Source organism: Diabrotica virgifera, chromosome 2 (assembly GCF_917563875.1).
Source record: "Diabrotica virgifera virgifera chromosome 2, PGI_DIABVI_V3a".
Lineage (NCBI taxonomy): Eukaryota > Metazoa > Arthropoda > Insecta > Coleoptera > Chrysomelidae > Diabrotica > Diabrotica virgifera.
The window spans coordinates 127058506-127084721 of NC_065444.1; the positions used below are offsets into that span (position 1 = coordinate 127058506).

Consider the following 26216-nt stretch of genomic DNA (forward strand, 5'->3'; position numbering starts at 1 on the left):
CATAAAATACCTACACAAGAGTTGGGATTGGATGCCAAAGACATAAGAATTATCGCCAATCTGTATTGAAACCAGACAGCAACAGTATGTCTTTCAGCGAAATTTCAACGAAAGAGAAGATTTCTCAATTAAAAAAGGAACAAGGCAAGGTTGAATACTGTCGTCTCTAATGTTGTTCAATTTTTATGCCGAAGAAGCCTTCACAGAAGCAGTGGCAGACTTTAATAAGGGTATTAAAGTTAACGGCATATTTATTGATAGCAGATAACATCGAAGATCTTCAACATTACAACTTTTTTAAAGTGATTAAAAAAGTTCTATTTTTGTTTTATAAAATAACTTCTAGCATCAAAAGTAAACGAGTTATGCTCAAAATAAAGTTGATCCCTTTTTTTTGACAAAAAAAATCGGGAAGGTCACCCCCTAATTAACAACTTAAATGAAATTAATCGTTACGGCTTCACAAATACTTTACTTATGTTGTGTTTATATGCTCTGTAAGTTTCATCGATTCAAAGTGCTTATTTTTGAAAAAATTTAGTTTTAAAATAAAAATTTTTAATTTTGAAAAAAAATGCTTATTTTCAAAATAACTTAAAAATTGTTGGAAATACCAAAAATCTCTAAGAATAAAAAAAGTCGGCTTTGTTTTTGTGAATATTATATATTTTTGTTTTTCTGTAAGACAAATATTGGTTAAGATTTGGTGTTTCTAAATTTGCATACTCGTGATTAGTGGCTCGTTCAAGCACTTTTACAACCCTTTCAAAAATAAGGACTTTGAACCGATGAAACCTACAGATGATATAAACAATACAAACACAAGTAAAGAAACTTGTGAAGTGGTAACGAGAGTTACCACGAGAGTGGTGACGAGTAAAGTTTATTCGAGATGCTAATTAGGAGGTGGTTTTCCCGATTTTTTTACCAAAACAAAAAAGAACCAACTTTATTTTGAGCGTAACTTGCTTACTTTAGAAGATAGAAATTTTTTTATAAAACAGAAATAAAGCTTTTTTTTTAAACGCTTTAAAAAAGTTGTAATGAGTTTTCCCCAAAAATGCTTCATTCTTTGGTTATTTCACGTTAAAATATTCTATTTGGAATTTGACGAATTCATGAACCTATTTTTCATTAGCTATAACTCTGCTTTTACTAGGTATAGAGCCCTATTGTATATACTATTTTTTCAGTTTTTTACACGCTATATTTTTGCTAAGAATGTTTTTTTCAACAAAATACTTACTTTTTGAAAAACTCTAACATGAAGTAAAAACCACTTCTATATAATTGGTATATTTATTAAAATCTAAAAAATCCCAATGGATTGAATAAAATGTGTCCAATTCAGAACGTTTTCAGACCTTTTCAGAAAGATGGTTGAAATTTTGAAAGTTAGAAAAGTGTGGTTAAGATTACTTACTTGAATACTTGCTAAATAGCCCCAGAACCAAACAATGGTTGAATTTATAATTCGATTTACATTATTTAAAAGTAGTATTAAACAGGCTAATACTACTTTTAAATAATGTAAATCGAATTATAAATTTTCAATTTTAATAGTGGGATTACTTATTTTATTGTAGATTCACTGATGATGGACCGATAGGTCTGAAAACGTTCTGAATTGGACACATTTTATTCAATCCATTGGGATTTTTTTAGATTTTAATAAATATACCAATTACATAGAAGTGGTTTCTACTTCAGGTTAGAGTTTTTTAACTATTCGCGGTGTGCAAGTACTTGGAAAGGGAAACGAGAAACGACCGTGCGCGAGTCGCGGAGAAATATTGCAACTATCTTAAATAATTCATATTGTCAATTGAAATTGTCAAATTGACGTATATTTCATACCTTCTGTCATTGACGCAGATAAATTATATATTGCTCCACAATATTGATATGATATGCAATTATTATATAAAGGTAAATTTAATTAATTCTATTTTGCTTGCAGTACTGCATTTTAATAACTGATTTTATTTACTACATACAATTGTTTACGTTTGCTAAACATAACCTGCATCTTATTTTTTCTTCTTATTATTTTTTTGGACTATGGTCTTGACAATTATCCAGCAACCAGGACTATTATAATTGGCCAATATAATTAAAAGTGCGAATAAAAGTACAGAGCGTAGAAATAGAGGTCGCTTTGCCGAACTTGCACGGTCCCAATATGGTATACAGCCAACCTAGGGAACTTCCCTTTTTAACTTACTTTTTGAGTTATTTGCGAAAAACCGTCTAAAAACATGGTTATTTTGTTGAAAAATGAACATATTCACTCCCAAATAACTCGTAAAGTATCGACTTGGTGAAAAAGTCTATAGAACAGAATTTGCTTAGAATTAGTCAGTTTATCCATTTCCGGACTTATTTTGGACACATATTTTTTCACCCCCGAGAGGGTGTGAAACTCACCCCCAGGGCAAAAGAACACATCGGCACAATATCACTTTTTTTCTTTAACATGTTAGCTATGCGTACGCCAAATTTCATGTCAATCCAAGTGGTTCTTTAAAACTTGGAGGTTTTGCAATATTTTACCGTTAAAGAACGTACTATTAATATAATATACAGGTTCAGGGTTCAGTTTTTTTGACAGCCCATGGAATTTTTAGCATTATTTTGTATGTCCACATTTTGAAATCTTCCAATATTTTACACATGGTTTTGTTTTTTTATTTCCACGGGACAAGCCCAATACAGTTACAATATTTTACAAATTTTGGAACAATTTAGTAGATACTAAATATAAGGCAAATATTATATATAATATATACAGTGTGGTGAATCGTCAAACGGGCCATAGGAAACTCAATGGGAAATTCTAAATTATTGAATTCCTGCTTCCCTAAATATTTTACATCAAAAGTCATGGGAAATTATTTGTAGAGGACTTAAATCTGTATCGAACACAAATGTTAAAATTGTCCTACGAATCAAACGTACTACAAAATTTTGCAAAGATATAATACATTTTTCAGGCCACCCCTAAAAGTCAGGCCACACGTATTGCAAGAATATATGACATAATGTTGCGTTTGTGCATATTGACGTTTCTGATATTTGACAATTATTTGAATTGCCAAAATATTATTTATTTTGTGATTTATTGTTTAAAAAACAAAGTTGATTAAAAAATGTACTCAGTTGAGGAGTTGTTGTTGTTTGTTTGGGTTTATATGACTACGGACACTAAATCCATTCGCCAATTAGCCACAGTTGAGGAGAAATTAGAAATAATAAAACTGCTATATTTAGGCAATAGTGCGTGAACTGTCAGTTCTTTATTTAGTGTAAAATATCAAAATTCGCGGTGTGTAAGTATTTGGAGAAGATACGAGAAACGATCGTGCGAGAATAGCGGAGTAATATTGTAACTTTCTTAAATAATTCATTGTCAATTGAAATTGTCAAATTGACGTAGATTTCATAATATCTACTGTCAATGAAGAAGAAAAATTATATATTGCTCCACAATATTGATATGATATGCAATTATTATATAAAGGTAAATTTAATTAATTGTATTTTGCTTGCAGTACTGCATTTTAATAACTAATTTTATTTACTACATAACAATTGTTTACGTTTTAATAACATAACCTGAATCTTATTTTTGCTTCTTATTATTTTTTTGGATCATGGCTTTGACAATTATCCAGTAACCAGGACTAATATAATTGGCCAATATAATTAAAAGTGCGAATAATGTTGCTGAGCGTAGAAACCAGGTGTCGCTTTGCCGAACTTGCACGGTCCCAATAGACCAATTCCAAGTCATTCAACAATTCAAAGGATTTTACAAAATTTTGAAAATACTGAAACCCTGATTTCTAAGTGTACGTGTATAAACAATATTGCTGAGGCTGAGGTACCAAGAAATTTAGAAAATCAAAATGAAATAAATGTAGCGGTAGTAGAAAATCCTAAAATAAGTTCTCGGACCATTGCAGACCAGTTTAATATTCATAATTCCACGGCCTTAAAAAATTTGAAAAAGAATAAATTCCGTTCTTATAAATTTCAACGTCATCAAGAACTAAGACAAGGAGATGCTGAGAGACGAGGGGGATTTTGTTTTGAACTTTTAGAGAAGGCTAATGCAGACAGACAGTTTTGAAAAACATTTTGTTTAGTGATGAATGTACATTTACATTAAATAATGAACCAAATGTTCAACATTATAGGATTTGGTCGACAAGAAAGCCTGATAACATTATTGAAAGCCATACCCAATACCGTCGAAAAATAAATGTCTGGTTGGGAATATTTAGACACAATATTATTGGGCCATTTTTCTATGTAGACAAGGCGGAAACGGCGGGTTCGTTGGGAAAAATATTCCCATGAGATATTTTTGCATAATCACATTCGTGAGACATCCCAGAATAAGGTTCAAGAAGTCGCCCACGAGAAAAGTGGGCCAATTTTTTTTTAACATTTTTTTTTAATCAAATTGCAAAAATCAATGTCTTGGCCCGGACTAATTTTTTTTTAGGTTTTTTGGACCATTATGGACAAAAAAGGTCTCTTATAATTTTTCTCTAAAGTTGATCTTTTTCGAGTTATAAGCAAGTTAAAATTTGAAAAACGCAAAAATGGCCATTTTTAAGGCTTAATAACTCGGTCAAAAATTATTATTTTGAAAGTCAGAAAGTGACTAAATCAAAGTTTAAAGTCGCCGTTACTTGATCCTGAAGAAATCTGTGTCATTAATTTACCACTAAGCTGTTATTTTTAATTAATAACAATGAGTGGTTGTATCGTATTGACGCTGCTGTAAATGTGAGTGCGAGTAAGATGCACAATTGGACTGCTGGAATAGCTTCTCTCTCGCACTCAGCATTTACAGCCCCGCACACGTGCATGGCGCTTATTATTTTTACTTAAAAATAACAACTTAGTAATAAAATAATGACAAAAATTTCTTCAGGATCTTGTAGGGGGGGCTTCAAACTTTGATTTAGTCATATATTGACTTTCATAATAATAACTTTTAACCGAGTTATTAAGCCTTGAAAATCGCCATTTTTCGTTATTTTCAATTTTAAATTGCTTATAAGTCGAAAACGATCAACTTTAGAGAAAAATTATAAGAGACCTTTTTTGTCCAGAATGGTCCAAAAAATTAAAGAAAAAATTGTTCGGGCCAAAAATATTGATTCTTGCAATTTGATTAAAAAAAATTGTTAAAAAAAATTGGCCCACTTTTCACTTGGGCGACTTCTTGAACCTTATTCTGGGATGTCTCGTGAATGTGATTATGCAAAAAAATCTCATGGGAATATTTTTCCCTTCGAACCCGCCGTTTTCGCCTTGTCTAATGAGGAAAATTTCAATTCAGAAAAATTCTTAGACTTGCTACAAGAGATTTTACCGAGACTTAAAGAAGCAGCTCCAGATGAAGAAGAAATTTGGTTTCAAATGCATGGATGCCCTGCGCACAATAACCGTGAGAGTAAAGAATTCCTTAAAAACAGCTTTAATGTCTGATTGGACCTAACTGTAACATTAAGTGGCCTCCGAGATTGGGAGATCTAGCTCCAAACGATTATTTTATCTGGGGCTATCTAAAATCAAAAATTTATTCTGACCAAAAATTTACCGATATTGAAGCATTAAAAATTGGAATTATTGAAGAGTGTGCAAAAATAACGCCACGCGTTCTAGCTAATGTTAGACGAGAATTTTACGATAGATTGGGATACTGTTTAGTACAAAATGGCGGATTGTTTGAACATTTATTATAGTTTTATGTTTAGAAATTATCATAATTTATTTTTATTCTTATTTTTATTCGTTCTTTAAATAATAAAAATTGAAATGATTAAGTAAAACCTGTGATGTAAGGTTTTAATCAACATAAAATTATACATAACGCTAACAAAATGAGTTTTAGAATAAATTGGCAGTGACACTAACTTATGTCAAACACTGACAGAATAAAGTTGTCTACACAATATTTAAAGTTACAGCCAATGCAATACAAATAGGTTAATATCACATCATTCTCCCACACTATAGTCTTCCAAATACCGTGGTAAATGACGAACTCTTTCAGATCTTCTAGGCGCTCCTGAAGGAGGTGTTGTTGAACTTCGTCGAGAACACACTGGGGGTTCTTCAACAAGTAATGGAGCCGGTGGAGGGGAAGATATAGATGCATCTGCTTGGGGCTGCATGTTTTGCGTGGTTGTAGATGAGGATTCATTGAAACTCGAATGTAACTCATGTAGGTCCTCTACCAACACTGGTTCTTGATCTGGTATCTCTAGTACTTCTCCCTCACCTCGTCCAATTGGAGCCAGATGACGATTCGACACTGTGGTCTCCCGTCCGTCTGTCAGTTTAACAAAAGAGTATTCAGGATTTGCCTCTATTACCTCTACTTCTTCTACGATAGGGAGATACTTGCTTTTCCGATCGAACCTTTTCATCAATACATGCCCTGATTCTGCTAGCCATGACGGTACTGTATTCCCATTTGAAGATCTACGTGTGTGCACGAACATTCTTTCATATGGCGTACAGTTAGTTGCGGTACATAACAATGAACGAATGGAATGCAGAACATTTGGTAGATATTGTTCCCAAGTCTCAATAGGTGCTTCTTGTGATTCACAGGCCAGTTGGATAGCTTTCCACACAGTAGAATTCAACTTCTCCACTTGACCATTTCCTTGAGGATTATAAGCAGTAGTTCTACTAGTCGCGATCCCTCTGGAGTTGAGAAACTCTTTGACTTCGGCTGATAGAAATTGAGTCCCTCTATCCGAATGGATATATGCAGGCATTCCAAACATCATGAATAAGTTATTTAAATTCTAAATTACTGTTTTGGCACTAACGTCACTACATGGAAAAGCAAATGGGAATCTGGAATACTCATCTATTACCGTAAGAATATAACGATTATTGGTATTCGAAGGCACTGGTCCTTTAAAATCGATACTAAGGCGTTCGAAGGGAGATGTGGCTTTTATGAGCTTCGGAAGAGGTCCCTCATTCTTAAAGTACCTAGGCTTGATTTTAGCACATACTTGACAGTCACGAGTCATATTCTTAACTTCATCGAGAGAGAAAGGTAAATTCTTTGATTTTATCCAGTGAAACATACGTGTTACACCTGGATGGCAAAGTGCTGTGTGAAGTGACTTGAGTTTTGATGCACCTGCCGTCGTGGTAGTAGCGCAAGAGCAGATGCGTGATAAAGCATCCGCTGCTAGGTTGTCTTTTCCTGGCCGATACACAATGTCATATTTATAAGGTGCCAATTCTAGTCGCCATCTTTGTATTTTTTCATTTTTAATTTTGCTGGAATGCTTCGTGTTGAACATAAATGTTACAGACCTTTGATCAGTGATGACTGTGAAAGGCTTTTCTATAAGAAAATGACGCCACTTCTTTAGAGATTCAACGATAGCGTACGCTTCTTTCTCCACAGCAGAATGGTTCAGCTCACTAGAGTTAAGTGATCTTGAAAAGAAAGCAACAGGTCTGGAATCCTGACTCGAGGTAGCAGCAATTGAGTGTTCTGAAGCATCGGTTTCAACAACAAATGGCATATTTTCATTGATAGCATGAACAGACGACTTTGCAACTATAGATTTTAGATTTTCAAAACATGATAAAGCATTTTCGTTTAAAGGAAAATTGTTGATATGAGCTAATGTGTGAACCTTTTCGGAAAAGTTGGGAATCCATTTTGAATAATGAGCAAACATACCCAATACCCTTCTGAGAGATACAGTGTCATTCGGTGGAGGCATTTTTAATAAGGGTTGTAGTCTGCTACCATCTGGCTTTATGATATGGTTTGGGCCTATAGTATAACCGAGTAAGTTTATTACTGTTTGATTAAATTTCTACAGGAAGGGGACTGGCAAGACAGAAAGAGCTGGAGAGAACGGTTGAGTGAAGCAATACAGTGAAAACTGTGGAAATCCTTAGTATATATATGATTAAATTTGCTCTTCGTTTTGTTTAGAGTCAAGCCGTATTTTTCTGTGGCTTTCAGAAAGTTCTCAAGATTTTTGTCATGTTCTACTTTCGTCTTGCCACAAACAGTTATGTCATCAAGGTAGGCATGTGTCCCTTCAAGATTTTCTGTGCGTATGAGCCAGTCGATTGTTCTTTGGAAACTGGCTACACCATTGGTAATACCAAACGGAATACGTCGAAATTGGTACAGTTTACCAGTGGCTTCAAAGGCTCTGTACAGCTTTTCATGTGGAAGGATTGGGACCTGATGGTATGCACTTTGAAAATCTAGTGCACTAAAGACAGTGAATTGTGACACTTTGGAAACCATTTCCTCGATATTTGGTAGTGGATAGGCATCAAGTTGTGTGAATCGATTAACTGTCTGAGAATAATCAATGACAAGGCGCTTCTTGTGAGTTTCGTTTTTGGTGATAAGGACTTGCGCTCTCCAAGGAGATTAACTTTCTTCAATAATGCCATCGTTTAAAAGCTTCTTCACCTCATTTTTAATAAAAATCTAATCTTCAGCACTGTACCTGCGTGATTTTACTGCGATTGGTTTACAATTTGAAGTCAGCTTACTAAATAAAGGAACTGCAGGAACTGAGGCTTCAACGACGCTACACACTTTGAATACTTCTTTAGGTCCTCCAAATTCAAACTCTAGACTCGAGTGGTTAGATAGAACATCATGACCAATTATTATATCAGCACAGAGATTTTTAACTATAAGTAAGTTAATGTTGTCATAGAAGTGGTCACCAATTTGAATATTTTGACAAGTTACACCTTTAACTTAAGAAGAATGCGATAATGAGGCCATAGAAACAGTCTGCGTACATGGCTTCCTAGGGAGTTTGCATATGTTAGCGAAGTCTTCATTAACAAAACTGACAGAGCTACCCGTATCTATAAGGGCATCGGCACGAAGGCCTTTTATAAAAGCAGGCACGATAGCTTTCTTCAATGAAGCAGAAGTAGCAGCAAGAATGCAGGCTGTACAGTTATCGTAGCCTTCAGATACATTGGTAGATGCACTAGTGCTCTTGGAGCGGCAAACCTTTGCAAAGTGCCCCTTTTTATTACAGGATTTACAGATGGATTCCCGAGCAGGACAGTTCTTCCTTGGATGTATTGGCCCACCGCAGAAAAAACATTTGTGTCCTGACCTAGAAGAGTTAGCAGTAGAGTTGGTAGCAGCTGTCACAGTGACAAGTTCAGAATTCGTTGGAGACCTCTGTGACTCAAATTGATAGTTACCAGGTAGAGCACTGAGTGTTGGATTTTGACTTCCATAAACCTGAGAGTTGAGTTCTGCCATTTCCATTGAAATAGCTATAAGTTTCTTGCAAAGTTAATGTCAGACTCTCTAATAATCTTGATCGTATCTTTGTGGACGTCATTCCAGCAATAAAAGCTCCACGGATCGTATCGTTTTTATTAGTATCAGCATCTACAGCAGTAAAATTGCACTCCTTAAAAAACTGCTTTAAAGATTGCATGTAAGAATCGATAGTCTCATCTGTTTGTTGTCGTCTAGTGGTTAGCATGTGACGAGCATGAATAATATTATTTGGTTTGATGTATATTTTATCAAGCGTTTGAATGGATTTGTTGTAAGTTTTACAATCGCTTATCAAGGTATATACTCGTGGCGAAATATGATTTATTAACAGTTGTAGCTTAATATTGTTAATATCAAGGAGTGGTCCAGCAGAACCATCAGCAGAAACAGCGGGGGTAACAACCTGGGCAGCCAAAAAGTTCATAAAAGTCCTTTCACAGTTCCAATGGTCCCATTCCTTTGCTGTTGATTTCAGAGATGGACCCCAATGGAACCTCTCGGGTCTTAAGATACTTCTCCATTATGTTGATTAAATTGAAATGATTAAGTAAAACCTGTGATGTAAGGTTTTAATCAACATAAAATTATACATAACGCTAACAAATAACAAAATGAGTTTTAGAATAAATTGGCAGTGCCACTAACTTATGTCAAACACTGACGGAATAAAGTTGTCTACACAATATTTAAAGTTACAGCCAATGCAATACAAGTAGGTTAATATTACATCAAAAATGTATAGTTACAATTTAGGAATAAGGATCACAGTAAAACTATATTGAAATTCTTTGAATTGTTGTTTAACCTGGAATTGAATTGGTGTGTATCATTATGTTAAATAAAGATCTAGCAGTGCTCGAACTATTGCCTGAATACAACATTATTGCGATTTTTCGTCAACTGAGTAGGTACATTTCATTAACTTTACTTGTAAACAATAGAATTTATTATCTAAAAAATTTAATTATCTAAACAATACAATTTAGTGTTTACAAAGTAATATTTATTGTTCAGTAGTAGTAGTAGTATTTTTAATAAAATTTATTGTTTATCATTATTTAATCATCAAATAAAAATATTGACAATTCAAATTGTCACACATCTTACATCAATATCATCAAACGCAATACATCATAAACATTCATGCCCTACATGTGGCCTGACTTTTAGGGGTGGTCTGAAAAATGTATTATATTTTTGCAAAATTTTGGAATACATTTAGTTCGTAGAACAATTTTAACACGTGTTTTCGATACAGATTTCAGTTCTCTACAAATAGTTTCCCATGACTTTTGATGTAAAATAGTTAGGGAAGCAGGAATTCAACAGTTTAGAATTTTACATCGAGTTTCCTATGGCCCATTTTCTAATTCACCACCCGGTATATAAAATATAAAAGTTAAAATAGTTAAAATAAATAAATTACATACAGAACAAATTAGAACAGACTGGTAAGGGTGGACAAAACAAAACAATTAAGAGGCAATATTGATTTGTTGCAAGTCGCGTATAAATTGGTTAGGTGTGGAACTAAAATTAAGCCTCTCAGTGTTTTGATTTGCTAGACGTAACATTCTAGTTATGGGTTCATTGAGGCCATAATTACATCAATGAAATTGTACATGGAAAGTGTTTTCAACTGCATTTCGAGTACTGTATGAAGGGACTTTAAAACCAACCTTAGACAATAAATAATGACTACTTGCTGTACCATTTAAGAAAATATACAGAATTTTCAAATCATGGTGATAACAACGTTCTTCCAGGGTATTGATATTTATATATATGCTCTAATTTCTTCATAACTGTAAAACCTGTTACTCCCATTAATAGCTGTAATTTTAAATCCCAAAAATCTAAGGAATTTATTTTGAAATTTTTTAATTTTTTCTGCGTAAACATTATAGTAAGGTGACCAAATGCTACAACAGTATTCCAAGTGAGGTCTAACAGCTCATTGTTATTGGGACTTTTAAAATTATAGCAGTTTCATTTCATGAAGCCAAGCATCTGTAATGCCCTTGAAATAATAGAATCAATATGATCTGCGAATTTTAGCGATTTGTCAAATAGTATTCCAAGATCTCTTATTGTATTAACACAATCTAGTGGTGTGTTATAAAGTTTATATTCAAACAGAATATACGTTCTACATTGATAAAAACTAATTTTATGGCACTTTTTGACATTTAGGTCCATTACATTTTCTTTACACCAACCCTGTACTTTATTTAATTGAAATTGCAGATTTTGCGAATCGTCAGGACTAGATATTTTTGAAAAGATTTTTAAATCATCTGCAAACAAAAGTTTACCACAGTTTATATCTGCAATATCATTTATAAATATAATAAATAATAGCGGACCCAGATGTGAACCCTGAGGGACACCAGAACGGACAACTACATCCTGAGATAGACAATCCTGGATCGTTACTACTTGGCGCCTTCCTGTTAGGTAGCTTTCCAGCTATTCAAGCAGTTTCCCATTTACGCCAGCAGATTCTAATTTAGACAATAGGATGTTATGATTTACCCTGTCAAACGCCTTGGAGAAGTCTGTATAAATAGAATCAATTTGATACCCACCCTCCAAAGCACTTGACAGCACATCCAAATAGCAAAGAAGATTTAATTCCGATGATTTGTGTTTCTGAAAACCATATTGCTCATCTACTGGAAACATTTTGAAACATACAGAGAGGCAGTCCGACACTAAGCTTTCAAGTAACTTGGGAATAGTATTTTTAATATAGAAATTGGTCTGTAATTTGTAATGTCGGATCTACTACCAGCTTTATGTATTGGCGTTAAAAAACTTAATTTCCAAGGATCAGGAAAGTAACCAGTACTTACATAAAGAATTAAAAATTTTCCACAATGGTCTTGCCAAAATAAAACTGCATTTCTTTAAAACTATAGGAGGTATTTTGTCAGGACCAGGACCTCTGTTCACATCTAACGTCATCATTTTTTCATATACTTGAGATATTGTAATATTACAGGAATTTATTGTTATATTGGTGGTGGGAGGTAAAACACTTTTACTGATTGCTTTCTCAGAATAAACTGATGAGAAATACAATGCAAAAGTATTTGCAATATCACTTGGAGTTGTATAAGTGATATTGTTCAAAGACATTTCATTTGGTAAACCCGTCCTCGTTCGTTTAGAATTTATGAATGACCAAAACGATTTAATGTTACTATGAATGGAATTCTCAGTTTTTTCTATAAAGTTATTATGACAAGTTTTTGTTAGAGCTTTACATTTACTTCTAAGGCTCGAGAATGCATTATAATCATTTAGAGAGGAACTAACTTTAAAATTTAAATGTGATAACTTTTTTTCAATTACTAGTTTATTTAGTTCTGGCGAGAACCATTTTGGAAACTTTTTTGTTGACATCATTTTCTTTGGCACAAAGATTTCAAAAGCACAGTACATGACTTCGTAGAATAATATATTTAACATTTTTTTTAGACTTTGATTTTCAAGAATTTGATCCCAGTTAATACAAGAAAGGTAATCATTCAAGGCATTAAAATCAGTGTTATTCAAATCCAAATAGTAAGAGCTGTTCTGGTTTGTTGAGAAGTTATTACTACAATGAAAATCTTTTATGGCAATGTTCAAGGCAGGATGATGCCTATCTAATGGAACTAATTCCTCATCAGAAGCTACAACTACAATAAAACTGTCGTTAGCATATATCACATCCAATAAAACCCCACGAGAATTGGATATTGTGTTGATTTGAAATAAATTGTGAAAATTACATAGATTTGACAATATCAACGCAGATTGAGTTTCACTAGGAGTACAATATTAACTAAAAGTAACACTGGAAGACACTATACACCCAACTTATTCTTAATATCCTTCCATAAGCCCATAACTCGAAGACTTCTAATCTGTCCAAAACATCTCTCTTTAATGTCCAAGCCTCCAATTCATAAAATAATACGGAGAACATGTATCACCTCAGAAGTCCTATCTTTAAAGTAATTGTAATATCCTTGCTACAAAATACTTGTTTCAGTTTATTGAAAGCATTTCCTGCCTGTCCTATTCTTACTTTAATCTCTTCTGTGCATTCACTAATTATTGTACCCAGATATTTATATTTTTCAACTTTTTTAAATTGTTCTCCATGTATTGTTATGCTTTCTTGGTGGTTTCTACCACTCAGTAAAGATTGTACTTTTGTTCTAAAATTCTTAGTAACTTATTTATTCTCTCTTAAGCATTGCTCACAAATAAAATTTTGATTCTTAGAAATGTCAATGGTTAACACATTGCTTGTGGATGTATGTTCCTAAGACTTATACTCTGAACGGACAAATAAAACACATATTAAAAATGTGTATAATCAATGGCATACATGAGCTCCGTCCTCACATTGGTGAAGGCATCATGTGACTCACATGTATGCCATCCACACGGACCATGTTAAGAACAAAATTCACCAATTTTGTAAGCTTTACATGTCTAATAATAACAATAGTCTCCCGTTTTATGTACATGTCTAATAAATTGTTTTTAATCAACCATTTTGTATATCTACATTGATATATTTAGCTGTGGTTGACCTAGAAAGTAACATATTTATTTAGCTAAACATTTATTATGATTCATTTATGGTGGTTAACCATTTGTTACATCGTTACTTCCTGAAATCACTACCAATGTCCATACTTTGAGTATTAAAAGCTTTTACATACTGTAATTTTTTTAATAGACATATCCATATCTTAAAATAATTGGTTACTTCTTAAAAATTACAGATTTATTTTTTAAAACATTCATAAGTATGAATGTTGGCAAAGCTGACAACAATAATCTCACAGTTCACAGTATTTAAAATTATTTTCATAAAAACATATTTAGTCCGATTTTTTACCACATTCTTTTATTATTGTGAGAACTGATTAATTTTTATTTTTAAAAATATCTGTTGTCTACATGTAAGTTTTACCTTTTTTGTATCCATTGGCATCAAACATGTGTTGAGCTTGAGGAATAAAATTATACCGCTGCTGGGGATACTGCTCAACTTCAGGAGAATATCTGTTCATATAATTTGTTTGCTGATTCCAGTTTAAGGGCTCAGATGTTGAAGAAGGTGGTGTGAAGCCTAAGGGAACATATTGACCATCAACGTTTTGCATTTCCGCCGTCATATTCCCGATAATTTTTTCCATGGCCTCATTGCTGAGGGTTATCCTCTTTTCGCTCATGTCGATGCTTCGTTGATATTTATTAAAATTCTGTAATAGGTTCGGTTTTTAATAAACATTTTTGGCACATAAACACATTTTCTTATTCATTGCGTCATTTTTGACAACCATTTGACAACAATAAATGTCATTGTCAACGTCAGACAACGTGACAGTGTACAGTTTATCATCTATCCTGCAGGATGGAAACTAAAAAAAATAAATATTGTACCTATCCCATTTAAGATTTCAAAAATATATTTTATTAAATTGTGTACCAGATTTTATATTATAGATACGTTTTTGTTAAAAAAATGAAGAGTAAACTTTATCCAAAAGAAGATTGCATTATAGAATTCTGTACAACTTAGACAGTTTGAAGCAGAGAACTGGTGTTCGTAGTTCTCTGGTTTGAAGTTTATCCTTTCAGTGAGAGATGGCAGTATAGTTAAAATGAGGATCCATTTCTGAAAAATGTATTCAAAATAAAAACCAAAAATGTTGTGTTTTCTGAAAATGATAAAAATTGTTATAATGTGTAAAAAATTATTACAAAAAATACTGGAATTAACGAATCATGAAATATGACTATTAGATGACACGGTTACCAGTGGCGTAGCTGAAGATTTTGGGGCCCCCGCAACAATTTTTGGTGGGCCTCCGAATTATAAACATAACGACAACTAATAACAGTATAATTATTACTAAAATATATCTAAATGACATTATTTGGCCTTTGTATAAGAGTATTTGGTATAAGTCTTCATCAGTTAGTGTTAAAAGATTTTTTAGGAATAGACATGCATGAAAACCTATTATACATGTCTCTTAATCCGACAAACCTATTAGTAAGTCGTTGCAATATTATACCTAAATTTACACTGAAAACATTAACTTCAAAAATTTTTTTGCGTCGTTATTTTTCCGTCGTAGCTGAGCTCATCGTAAATTTTTTTTATATCTACGTTTTATCCGTTTATATTTAAATTCCGGTATGTATAATAATACCCCACTATTCTGCTATTCCTGTTGCTTCTGCTAAAGTTTCGGAAAACAAATTTTTCATTTCTCGAAATTTATCACAAGTTTTTTCAAAAAGTTGAAGGGCCGTTTCAGATTGCAAAAATTTTGATGTTAGATGCACAATTATTCATATGCTCTAATAATGCATTAGTTTCTAATTTTTCATCGTTTTTTTAGATAGCAATGAAATTTTTGTTAAAGCTTTCATTACTTGTTGGAAAGCTTGATGCAAAGCCATAACAGCATCATGTCTGTGTATGACCACCGGGTTTCACATAACCTGCTTTTAAGTGTTGGCAAACGCGATGAATCCAAAGTCATAACAGCACATAGTACATCCCATATTTAAATACTTACACTAAAAAAACATATAATCTTTTAATTATATCCTAAAAAAAAACTCCTGTACACCAGCAACGGCATCATTCAACACTAGATTCAGATTATGGGATGCACGATCAACATAGGAAGCTCTTTTTCAATGTCAGTTATGCGCCTTTGTACGCCTGAATATACACCGCTCATAACGCTTGCCCCCGTTCTTACCCCTTTCCTTTGCAGTGGTGTACGGAAAAGTGCTTTGATTGTGATTGTATAAATTTTAAAATTTCCTAATAAGGATGGACTCGATTCTTTCCGAGCCGAGCTTTTGACAAGCTTGAGCTCGGCTTTAACTTTCGAGTTTCGAGCCAAGCTCGGCTTGAACTTCGAGCTGCAGGTTGAGGTCGTGGCTCGTGTCAGCTCGGCTCAAATATTTAGAGCTGAGTCGAGCTGGGCTCGGCTGGAATTTATTCCATGTTTTACGGACACACTGTAATATTGAAAATACATATTTATAGTCTGAATTACTTATTCTTAAACAGAAGTATCAGTCGCAGCAGAAATAAATAAATTAGAAAAAGTATTGTAACAAAAACGAGCGTTCGGGTATTTATTTACGACTTTATTATTTATTTATACAAGTTTACTTTACAAACTTTAGCTTAAGACTAAAAACTATTTACAAATATGCCCGTATTTATACCCAGTTGTTATTCTGGAACAATCGACGCCCATCTCTAGCTATCAGCGTGTTCCGCCTACGGGTCGTACGTTCGAGAAGTTCCTCCTCCTTTCCGCCGAGGCCTAGATCATTCTATGACGTCATTCTCGAGGTGTTTACTGTTATACGGCGGTCGGCCAAGATTTCTCTTTTGTTACACTGCTCCCCTCTTAAGATCTGAGCGTCCCGATCAGCAACTCTAGATGAAGGCCCAGGATGGCGGAATCTACACGACTCTCCAGCTCTGCATACACCCTTCAAGAAGAAATAGCAGTCTACTGTCTTTGAAGGGTATGACATCTTCGGGTTCATGCAACACACAGTAATTCGTACGCCAGTTTCTCTGAAGATCACTTCAAGCATGCTTCTCACAATCTTCCAATCCAGATTTTCTACTGCATGGCCTATTTTTGGTATAGCCAAATCTTTGATGTCATAATTACACACGGTTTTCTTCAAATTAGTTAGAGCACGCCATATGTTCTCGTAGCTTGGCGTGTCCGTGTAAGACTTCCTGGTCACCATATACAGCAAAGATCGAGGACCATCTTCCAATCGCAGTACTCTTCCAATTTTAGGGTGCTGATGTCTTAACTCGTCCAGGCGGCCGAACTTTCTATTGAATACGAACGAGATTCCTTTAGTCACCTCGAGGTCTTGGGCAACACAGTGGGCTAGAGAGACGTTTTCTGGAACACCAAACAGATCTTGCTGAACTTCTGTGGTCACGCCGAATCTAGCACTCTTTCTCGCTGCGTAATTTGACATAACTTGATTAAAACTTGGCTGTGCGGCGTCTTTCATCTTCTGTTGGAGGATTCGGGCTTCTTCTGTTTCATTTGAGCCAGCATATGGTGCAAGACGATTAATGTGAATAACTTTTGGTTTACCGTTTGGCAACATCTTAATTCTGTATATTACGTCATTTATTTTCTTCTTAACTTCATACGGACCTTCCCATTGTCTTTGCAGTTTAGGACACAAGCCGCGACGACGTTGTGGATTATAAAGCCAGACAAGATCACCTACTTCGAAGCTTTCATTCTTGCATCGAGAATCATATTGATCTTTCATTCTGTCACTGGCTATCTGGATATGTTGTCGGGCAAATTCATGAATGTTGTTCATTCGTAACTTCAGGCGGTCGACGTATTCTTCGCCTGCAACATGTTCCTCGGAAGGTCTGCAGCCAAACTCTAGGTCGCAGGGCAAACGAACTTCACGACCCAACATCAGGCAGGTTGGTGTTTGACCTGTAGTTTCATTTACGGCCGAGCGGTAGGCCATCAGGAATAAATGAATGTGTTGGTCCCAATCTCGCTGATTTTCAGATACAACTTTGGACAAGTGTTTACCCATCGTTCGGTTCATCCTCTCGACCATCCCATCTGATTGAGGATGCAGGGGTGTTGTTCTGGTCTTATTGACACCAATCAATTTACAAACGTTTTGGAAAAAAGCTGACTCAAAGTTTCGCCCTTGGTCGGAGTGGATCTCCAAGGGAACACCAAATCGGCTGAAGAATTCTTTAACAAGTACCTCTGCAACGGTAGCAGCTTCTTGATTTGGTAATGCATAGGCCTCGGTCCATTTCGTAAAATAATCCATGGCTACCAGGATGTATTTATTTCCAGCATCAGTTTCTGGAAATGGACCTGCAATGTCGATTGCTACTCTTTCCATAGGACTGCCAACATTATACTGTCTCATGGGTGCTCTCTTTTTACCAACTGGACCATTACCGGATGCACACAGTTCACATTTCTGGCACCATCTTCTTACATCATCTTTACAGTTCACCCAATAGAACCGTTCTCGAACCTTTTGCAGAGTCTTCGTAATACCAAAGTGTCCACCTGATGTACCGTCATGCAACTGACGCAATACTTCTGACACTTTACTTTTAGGTACAATCAACTGAAGCTTCGATTCTGTACCATCATCGTTCTCAAAGGTTCTGTACAGAAGATCATCTTTTAGTACCAGGCAATTCCATTGGCTCCAGTAGGCCTTGACTTCTGGACTATATGCACTAATGTTCTGCCAACTAGGTCTCTCACCTTGCCGCATCCAATCCAATACTCTTTTTATACATGGATCATCCTCCTGGCAGTGGCGTAACTAATCTGACCTGCGCCCCAATGCAAGTATTCCTCGTGCGCCCCTATTCCCAGACTTATTCTCCACCCCCCAACGAAACTAACAACGACATTTCTCCAGAGAAAGATTATACGAAGAAATATAACAGTAATTTTACCACTCTCCGATTTAACCAGAGTATTATGCAGCTGCTGCATTTTCGTATTGCAAAGAAATTGAGAATGTTTATACATTTTTAATTCATTTTTACTCTTTTGTTTGAGTAGTAAGGAATCTTTCTTGTTGGAGCTTTTACCACGCTGAATAGATGAGTTGTGAATTATTTAAAATTCTCTCATCTCAATTTCCTCGGCACCCTGTATGATTTATAAATTTTGAAAATCTCAGAGGTGTAACCAAAGAAAGTATTCCACCTGGAGGTGGTACGAAAGCGATATTTATTGTCGTTTTCTGTGCTACTTCGATTGATAACTTACTTTGTTAGTAATTTTAAAGTTAATTATTAAAAAGTTATTATTAAAAAAATTAATTGAAAATAAAATTAAGGGGCTATCTTAGTGTAAAAGTACGAAATTCGTATTTTTACACTAGGATGGCCCCTTAAGTTACTGAACATTTCCAAATACCAATAATATAACTGAAGTGAGGATCACATTACATACTTACAATTAATTAATGTACTTTTTAGGACGACAAAATATACACTACTTACTTTACTCAACATTTTTTATTTATTCAGTGCCCTATACAGTATCGTATACATGATATCGCAAGCAACAATATAATGTTTATGTTCCGTTTCTCAAACTTTGATTAATTTTACCAGATGATGCATTTTTACAGTCAAATCTACCTACAGCTCATAGGAACAACACTGTACGTTAATTCCTATTCCCTGACAAAGCCCCTGCGGCTCTTTGTTTCTAGGAACAGTTTTGCTAACTTTTCTACATCTAAAGACCGAGCTCTTTCATGTTCAATACTAATTACACTAAGATCACACAGTCTAGTATTGGACGTAGAGTTCCTTAAGTAGTTCTTTATTATTTTTAGTTTAGAAAAAGTTCTTTCACTACTTGCAACAGTTACGGGTAATGTAAGAAACATTATTAATGCTGTACTTACGTTTGGGACACTTGATGCAATAAATTTATTCCTAATCAATAGATAATCAGCCAAGTGGCTGATTTTGCTTATTTTATTACTTTTGATATCGTCTTTGACTACATTTCTAAAGCAAATTATTTCATTGGTCAAAGCATGAGTCACATCAGATTCATATTTTTTACAAAACTCAGAGGCTGACTTTACAAGTTGTTTGTCAGAAAAATGTAATAAATTATCTTGGTTTAAAAAACTGAACGTGTCAGTTATACATACCATAGATTTTTTTTTATTTAATAACAATATTTTTTTACATTTTTTATTTTCGGGAAGCTACAGGAAGTTTTGCTTCAACATATTTTTTAGCTAAAATTTTTCCAGAATATCAGTTTTTGCGCCTCCCTAAGGCCTGCGCCCCAATGCACCGCATTGGTTGCATTGGCGTTAGTTACGCCACTGCCTCCTGGGCGTCTTGTAACTGTTGGGGCTGCCACTGCTCATTAATTACGGTGGTTCGTCTCACGGGGCAAAATCGTTCCTCTAATTTGGCACAGTGATTACAATTTGCACTGCATGGTCGTCTCGAAAGGGCATCAGCATTTGAATGAACTCTTCCGGCCCTGTGTTCTATATCGTAATCATATTCTTGTAATCTTTCTAACCATCTTGCCATCTGGCCCTCTGGATTACGGAATTGTATGAGCCATTTTAGAGCAGCGTGATCGGTGCGAAGAAGGAACTTTCTGCCATACAAGTATTTATGGAAATGTTCGCAAGCCTTCACTACACCCAGCAGTTCTCTTCTGGTAACGCAATAGTTTCTTTCTGGTTTCGACAGGACTTTGCTGAAATAAGCGATGACTTTTTCCTGTCCATCCTGGATTTGGGAGAGAACAGCTCCTATAGCACTGTTGCTAGCATCGGTATCCAAAACAAATTTTCCTGCCTGTCCCGGGTAGCTTAATATCGGTGCACTGATCAGAGCCATTTGTAGTTGTTCGAAAGATTTTTGGCACTCTTCACTCCATGTATATTCTTTGCCCTCCTCCGTCAACTTTGTTAGGGGCTTGGAGATATTGGCAAATCCTTTGACAAATCGTCGGTAATATGTACATAAACCAAGGAAACTTCTAATTTCATGTTTATCTTTTGGTACTGGCCAATCTGTAATTGCTTCAATCTTTTCAGGATCAGCTGTTACACCATTACTCGATACAATATGTCCTAGGTACTTAACTTCTCGTCGAAACATGTGACATTTCTTCGGACTTAACTTCAAGTTCGCTGCCCTCAATCGTTGAAAGACTTCTATTAGATTCTTGGCATGTTCATCAAAGGACCTTCCAACCACGATTACATCATCTAAGTAAACCAGGCATGTTTTCCATGTTAGACCTCTTAAAACTGCCTCCATTAATCTTTCAAATGTGGCAGGGGCATTACATAAACCAAACGGCATAGCCGTAAACTGCCAAAGCCCTGATTCTATCGAAAATGCGGTTTTCTCCCGATCGGCTGGCTCCATGTCTACTTGCCAATATCCACTTTTTAAATCGAGTGTGGAAAACCAACGAGAACCGGAGAGAGTATCCAATGTATCGTCTATTCTGGGCAAAGGATAACTATCTTTTTTTGTTACCGCATTGAGCTGGCGGTAGTCGATACAAAAACGTGTTGAACCATCTTTCTTCTTTACCAGAACTACTGGTGATGTCCATGGACTGTTCGATGGTTCAATTACCCCTTGTTTGTCCATATCCTTGATAATCTCTTCGGCTTCATCTCTTTTCGCAAATGGAAGTCGTCTAGGCCGTTGTCTGATTGGCTGAGCGTCTCCAGTATTTATTTTATGCGTTACTATGCTTGTTTTGCCTTTATCCTTCTTATCAATAGCAAAAACATCTTGATACTCTATCAGCATAGACCTCACTTTTTCCGTTCGTTTATGATCAAGATCTTGGCATCTTTCAATGATCATCTCAACAAGGTCTTTTGGATACTTTGACTTCGATGGTTTCTTATTGGTATTCATAGAGCAAATTGAAGCCACGGGGACACACTGTCCGATCAAAGCTCCTCTACTTAACTTGATAGCAGTTTCCCTTAAATTCATAACTCTTACAGGGATGACATCTCGAACTTTTACCAAAGTTTTCGCCGTTAGGAACCCGACATTATCCACATCTTCGACCATCCTTAAACTTCCCTCTCGGCAGTGTCCATCAAGCATGGTCATCAGAATTTTCTCACTATTACCGGGTATGGTTACGTCGCATGTAGTTAGTAAGCGGATGGCATCTTCTTTGTCGTCGTGAAAGGGCAACTCTTCACCATTGATCCTGAGAACTCCATTTTGAACATCCAATATTGCCCCCACTTTTCTTAGTACGTCCATCCCCAATATGAACTCGTCGGAGATCTCGGCAATTAATACTTGATGTTCAGCTGTGGTCTGGCCAATGGATATTGACATATTAGCCTCGCCATATGTATTAATTAGCTCACCAGTCGCCGTTCTAAGCTTTACTGTTGCAGCTGATAACTTATGGTGGCCTCGTACTACGTCTGGACGTGCGATAGTTCTCGTTGCACCTGTATCCACCAAAAACGATCTACATCTATTATTGATACGACCTTCGATGTATAGGTTGTGGATTGCACCGGAGGACGTAAGGTTGACAGTTACTATGGGGGCTTTAGTTCTCGAGGTCGGCAGTTGCCCCTTGGTGTCGACCCGCTCTAGTTTTCCGACGGCTGTACGATCTTCTTGCAATTACGACGAATGTGGCCTACGTCGCCGCAATTCCAACATCTAGGCTCGCGTCTCTTTGGCATCTCGGTACGAACTACTCTCCGTATCATTTCCTCCAAAGGTTCATCGTTGTGTTCGTCACTTTCTTCAATGGTTCTTACTCTATGGCTTCGTGAAGTTTGACTAGCCGTTTCGTGCTCCAATGCAATAGCAAGTGCTTCATCTAAAACTTTCGGTCTTGCTAGTCGTAAGGCTTTCTGTAGTTCACTCTCTTTCAACCCATTGATGAAGGTATCTACGGCAATTTCTTCTAAAATACTGTCTGGCGCCTCCGGATAAGCCAACCGCACCACACGAGCAACATCTGCTTCAAATTCTTGCAGATTCTCACTTGTTCGTTGACTTCTACTTCGCAGTTGTGCTTTATATACTTGTTGTAGATGAGCATCTCCATAGCGTTTTTCTAGACGAGTGAACAAGGTCTGGTAACATTTTTCTTGACCCTTCGGAATTGACCTTAAGATATCTGCAGCATCACCTCGTAAAGCAGCAGTCAATGAAACAGCCTTTTCTTGTTCGGTCCAATGATTGGCGGTCGCAATAGCTTCGAATTGTCTAAGGTATATGGACCAAGAGGACTTTCCATCAAATGGTGGTAATTTGAATCTCATATTATGCGACATTTCGTCTCTCGGTAGTTCATCTTTCACTACAGGATCTAAACATACTGCATGAACTGACGGTTGCACTTTTGTATCGGTTATCATGCTCTCTAATTCTTTGATCTTCTCTTCTACGGCCAAAACTACTGCATTAACTGAAGGTAGGACTTTCGTATTGGTTACCATAGTCTCTAGTTGTTTGATCTTCTCTTCTAACATTTCTTTACTGTCGTCTACGCTTTTTTGTATCTTATCGAATGTTCTAGAAACCTCTTCAAATTTCTCGTCGTTCTGTCTACAAACGTCTTTAATTACTTGAGAAACACTTTCAAATTTCTCGTTGCTCTGTCTACAAACTTCTTTAATTACTTGAGAAGTCTCGTCGATCTTTTGAGAAATGGTTTCGAATTTCTCATTATTTATCTTAGAAGTATCATCGATCGTTTCAGAAACAGTTTTTAATTTCGATAAGATTGCTTGTTCTGCTGACTGGAAGTGGAACGTCTTTGGGTCTTCTCCGTTCTTCGTGAGGACATCCTCGAGTCGTGCTTGTAGGACTATCTTCAGCCCACTGCTGTCCAGATCCCGTTCCTCTAGCTGTTCACGGAGCTGTTTTACTGTAAGTTCTTGTAGCAACATCTTTGGTGGACACACACGTACTTTCCAAAATGTCTTTTAAAAGTCTTTCCGAATACCGAACAATCAACTCACTTTAACTATTCCCGACGAATAAAGTCCAAAAGTCTTTTAAAGTCTTTCCGAATACCGAACAATTAACGCACTCCGGTTATTCCCGACGAATAAGTCTTTTAAAGTCTCTCTGTAATTCACTTATTTATATCGCACTAACTTTACCCCACACCTGACACCAACTGTAACAAAAACGAGCGTTCGGGTATTTATTTACGACTTTATTATTTATTTATACAAGTTTACTTTACAAACTTTAGCTTAAGACTAAAAACTATTTACAAATATGCCCGTATTTATACCCAGTTGTTATTCTGGAACAATCGACGCCCATCTCTAGCTATCAGCGTGTTCCGTCTACGGGTCGTACGTTCGAGAAGTTCCTCCTCCTTTCCGCCGAGGCCTAGATCATTCGATGACGTCATTCTCGAGGTGTTTACTGTTATACGGCGGTCGGCCAAGATTTCTCTTTTGTTACAGTATTAAGTATTAGCTAAAATATTGACAAGCTCGTTAAGGAAAGTTCTGCTCGTTTCGAACTCGGCTCGACTCGGCTCGAAACAAATTTGATTTAGCTCGAAGCTCGGTTCGCAAGAAACATACCGGCTTAAGCTTGAAGCTCGGCTCCTCAAACGGGCCGAGCCCAGCTATGCTCGAGCTTGTGACCATGCCTATTTCCTAATACAGTCGAACCCGCTTATTGGAATAGCCTTTGTACCAGGCAAAATTATTCTTATAACCGGGATATTCTATAACCGATCATTGGTGGCTAGTCGAAATAAGTGTACCGAATATACGTAATAATATTATTTACATACTATGCCAATGTGTAGTTTTACATACTATGCCAATATGTAGTTTTACATACTATGCCAATATGTATATCATATATATACCTATATAATCAGTATATGTAAATGTTTTTAGGTCTTTTTACGTCAATAATACAGTAGTGTAACTACTACTTATCTATGTATGTGTTAAATACCAAATTACATTATATTATGTATGTGAATGAATACAGTAGCAGTAGGTAATTAATATAAAATGTATGAAATATGTAGATATGTAAATATTTTCTTATTAAAATGCATATAACAAAATTACTTATTTTTTCTTGAGAAATTATCGGTAATTATAGCTTTTTCGTTGTTAATCCGTGTGGTCATCCTTAATCCATTGGTTGAATGAAACTTTTATTGGCGGCAAGAAATGGATGAATTTAACAAAGCCATAATTCACATCTTGCAAACAAGTAGGTAAATACTCTCTGGGTGAATTCTAAATAAACTGCTTCTAACAATTTTATAGCAGGCAACAGTGCCTTTGTGTAGACAAATAAAAATTACTTTATGACCCATGCATTTTTCGGCTAAAGATCGAATTGGTAGGCACTCGTAACAAAGTAATAAATATTTATTACCCTAATAATATCTAATCCAGCACTACAGGCCCTTGACGACTGACCATAATACCAAACATAATTTAAATTTTTAGTAAATTGTAAAAAAAATATTCGTTGACCTGCAAAATATGCTAATAAGCGGTATTATCTAATTAGAACCTATTCCAATAAAATGATAAATTTATTAAGGAGTAAATGGAAACGTTTCGGGAACTCGAATTTATATTCCATAAACCGGGATATTCCTATAACAGGGATTCTAATAAGCGGGTTCGACTGTATGCGAATAAATCCTAAAAAACTTTCAACAACTTCTGGTAGAAGGTAAATTATTTTCATCGCGAGTCATTTTTACATACCGGAAAATAAAACTAAGCTGTTCATGTTTGAAATATCTTGGTGGTATCAAGAATTATTGAATAAAACCAATTTTTTAAATTAAATTAATCAATTATTTGTTTTCAGAAAAACGAAAAACAAAAATACATAGGTACATACTTTATATCAAAAACACACAAAAAAAGAATGTGTGTGTACTTTGTACGTACGTAAGAAGTTATACTTCTATTATATAATTTCGACGAAATAAAGATACTTAATTACTTAACAGTTACAATACCAAAAATTAACAATAATTACCAAAAATTAACCAAAACTTAACAATAGATAGCAAAAATAATAATAAAAAAAAAATAAATTAATATGAATCGTCCGGGATTTGAACCCGCGATCTCTCGATCTCTGGTCCAATGCTATAACAACCGAGCTATCAAGCCCCGTGCTATTGACGTGTCGGATATAATTACACATCACGGTGACAAATAGATCAAAGTGAAGAATAAAAATAGATATTTTATTATCTTATGCCCCAGGAAGACA

The 26216-nt window shown here is 35.4% G+C and overlaps 1 protein-coding gene across 2 annotated transcripts in view; it reads right to left on the bottom strand.

Annotated features, from left to right (window-relative positions):
* LOC126879617 (dnaJ homolog dnj-5) overlaps positions 1–14702 on the bottom strand; it is a 111416-nt gene extending 96714 nt beyond the window's left edge. The window contains exon 1 of one of the 2 annotated variants that reach the window (XM_050642792.1): positions 14319–14702. In XM_050642792.1, coding sequence (XP_050498749.1) covers positions 14319–14580 — 262 coding nt within the window. In that variant the 5' untranslated portion in view covers positions 14581–14702. The remainder of the gene's footprint in view (positions 1–14318) is intronic. The other variant, XM_050642790.1, reaches the window with a different exon arrangement.
* Positions 14703–26216: the final 11514 nt, after the last annotated feature.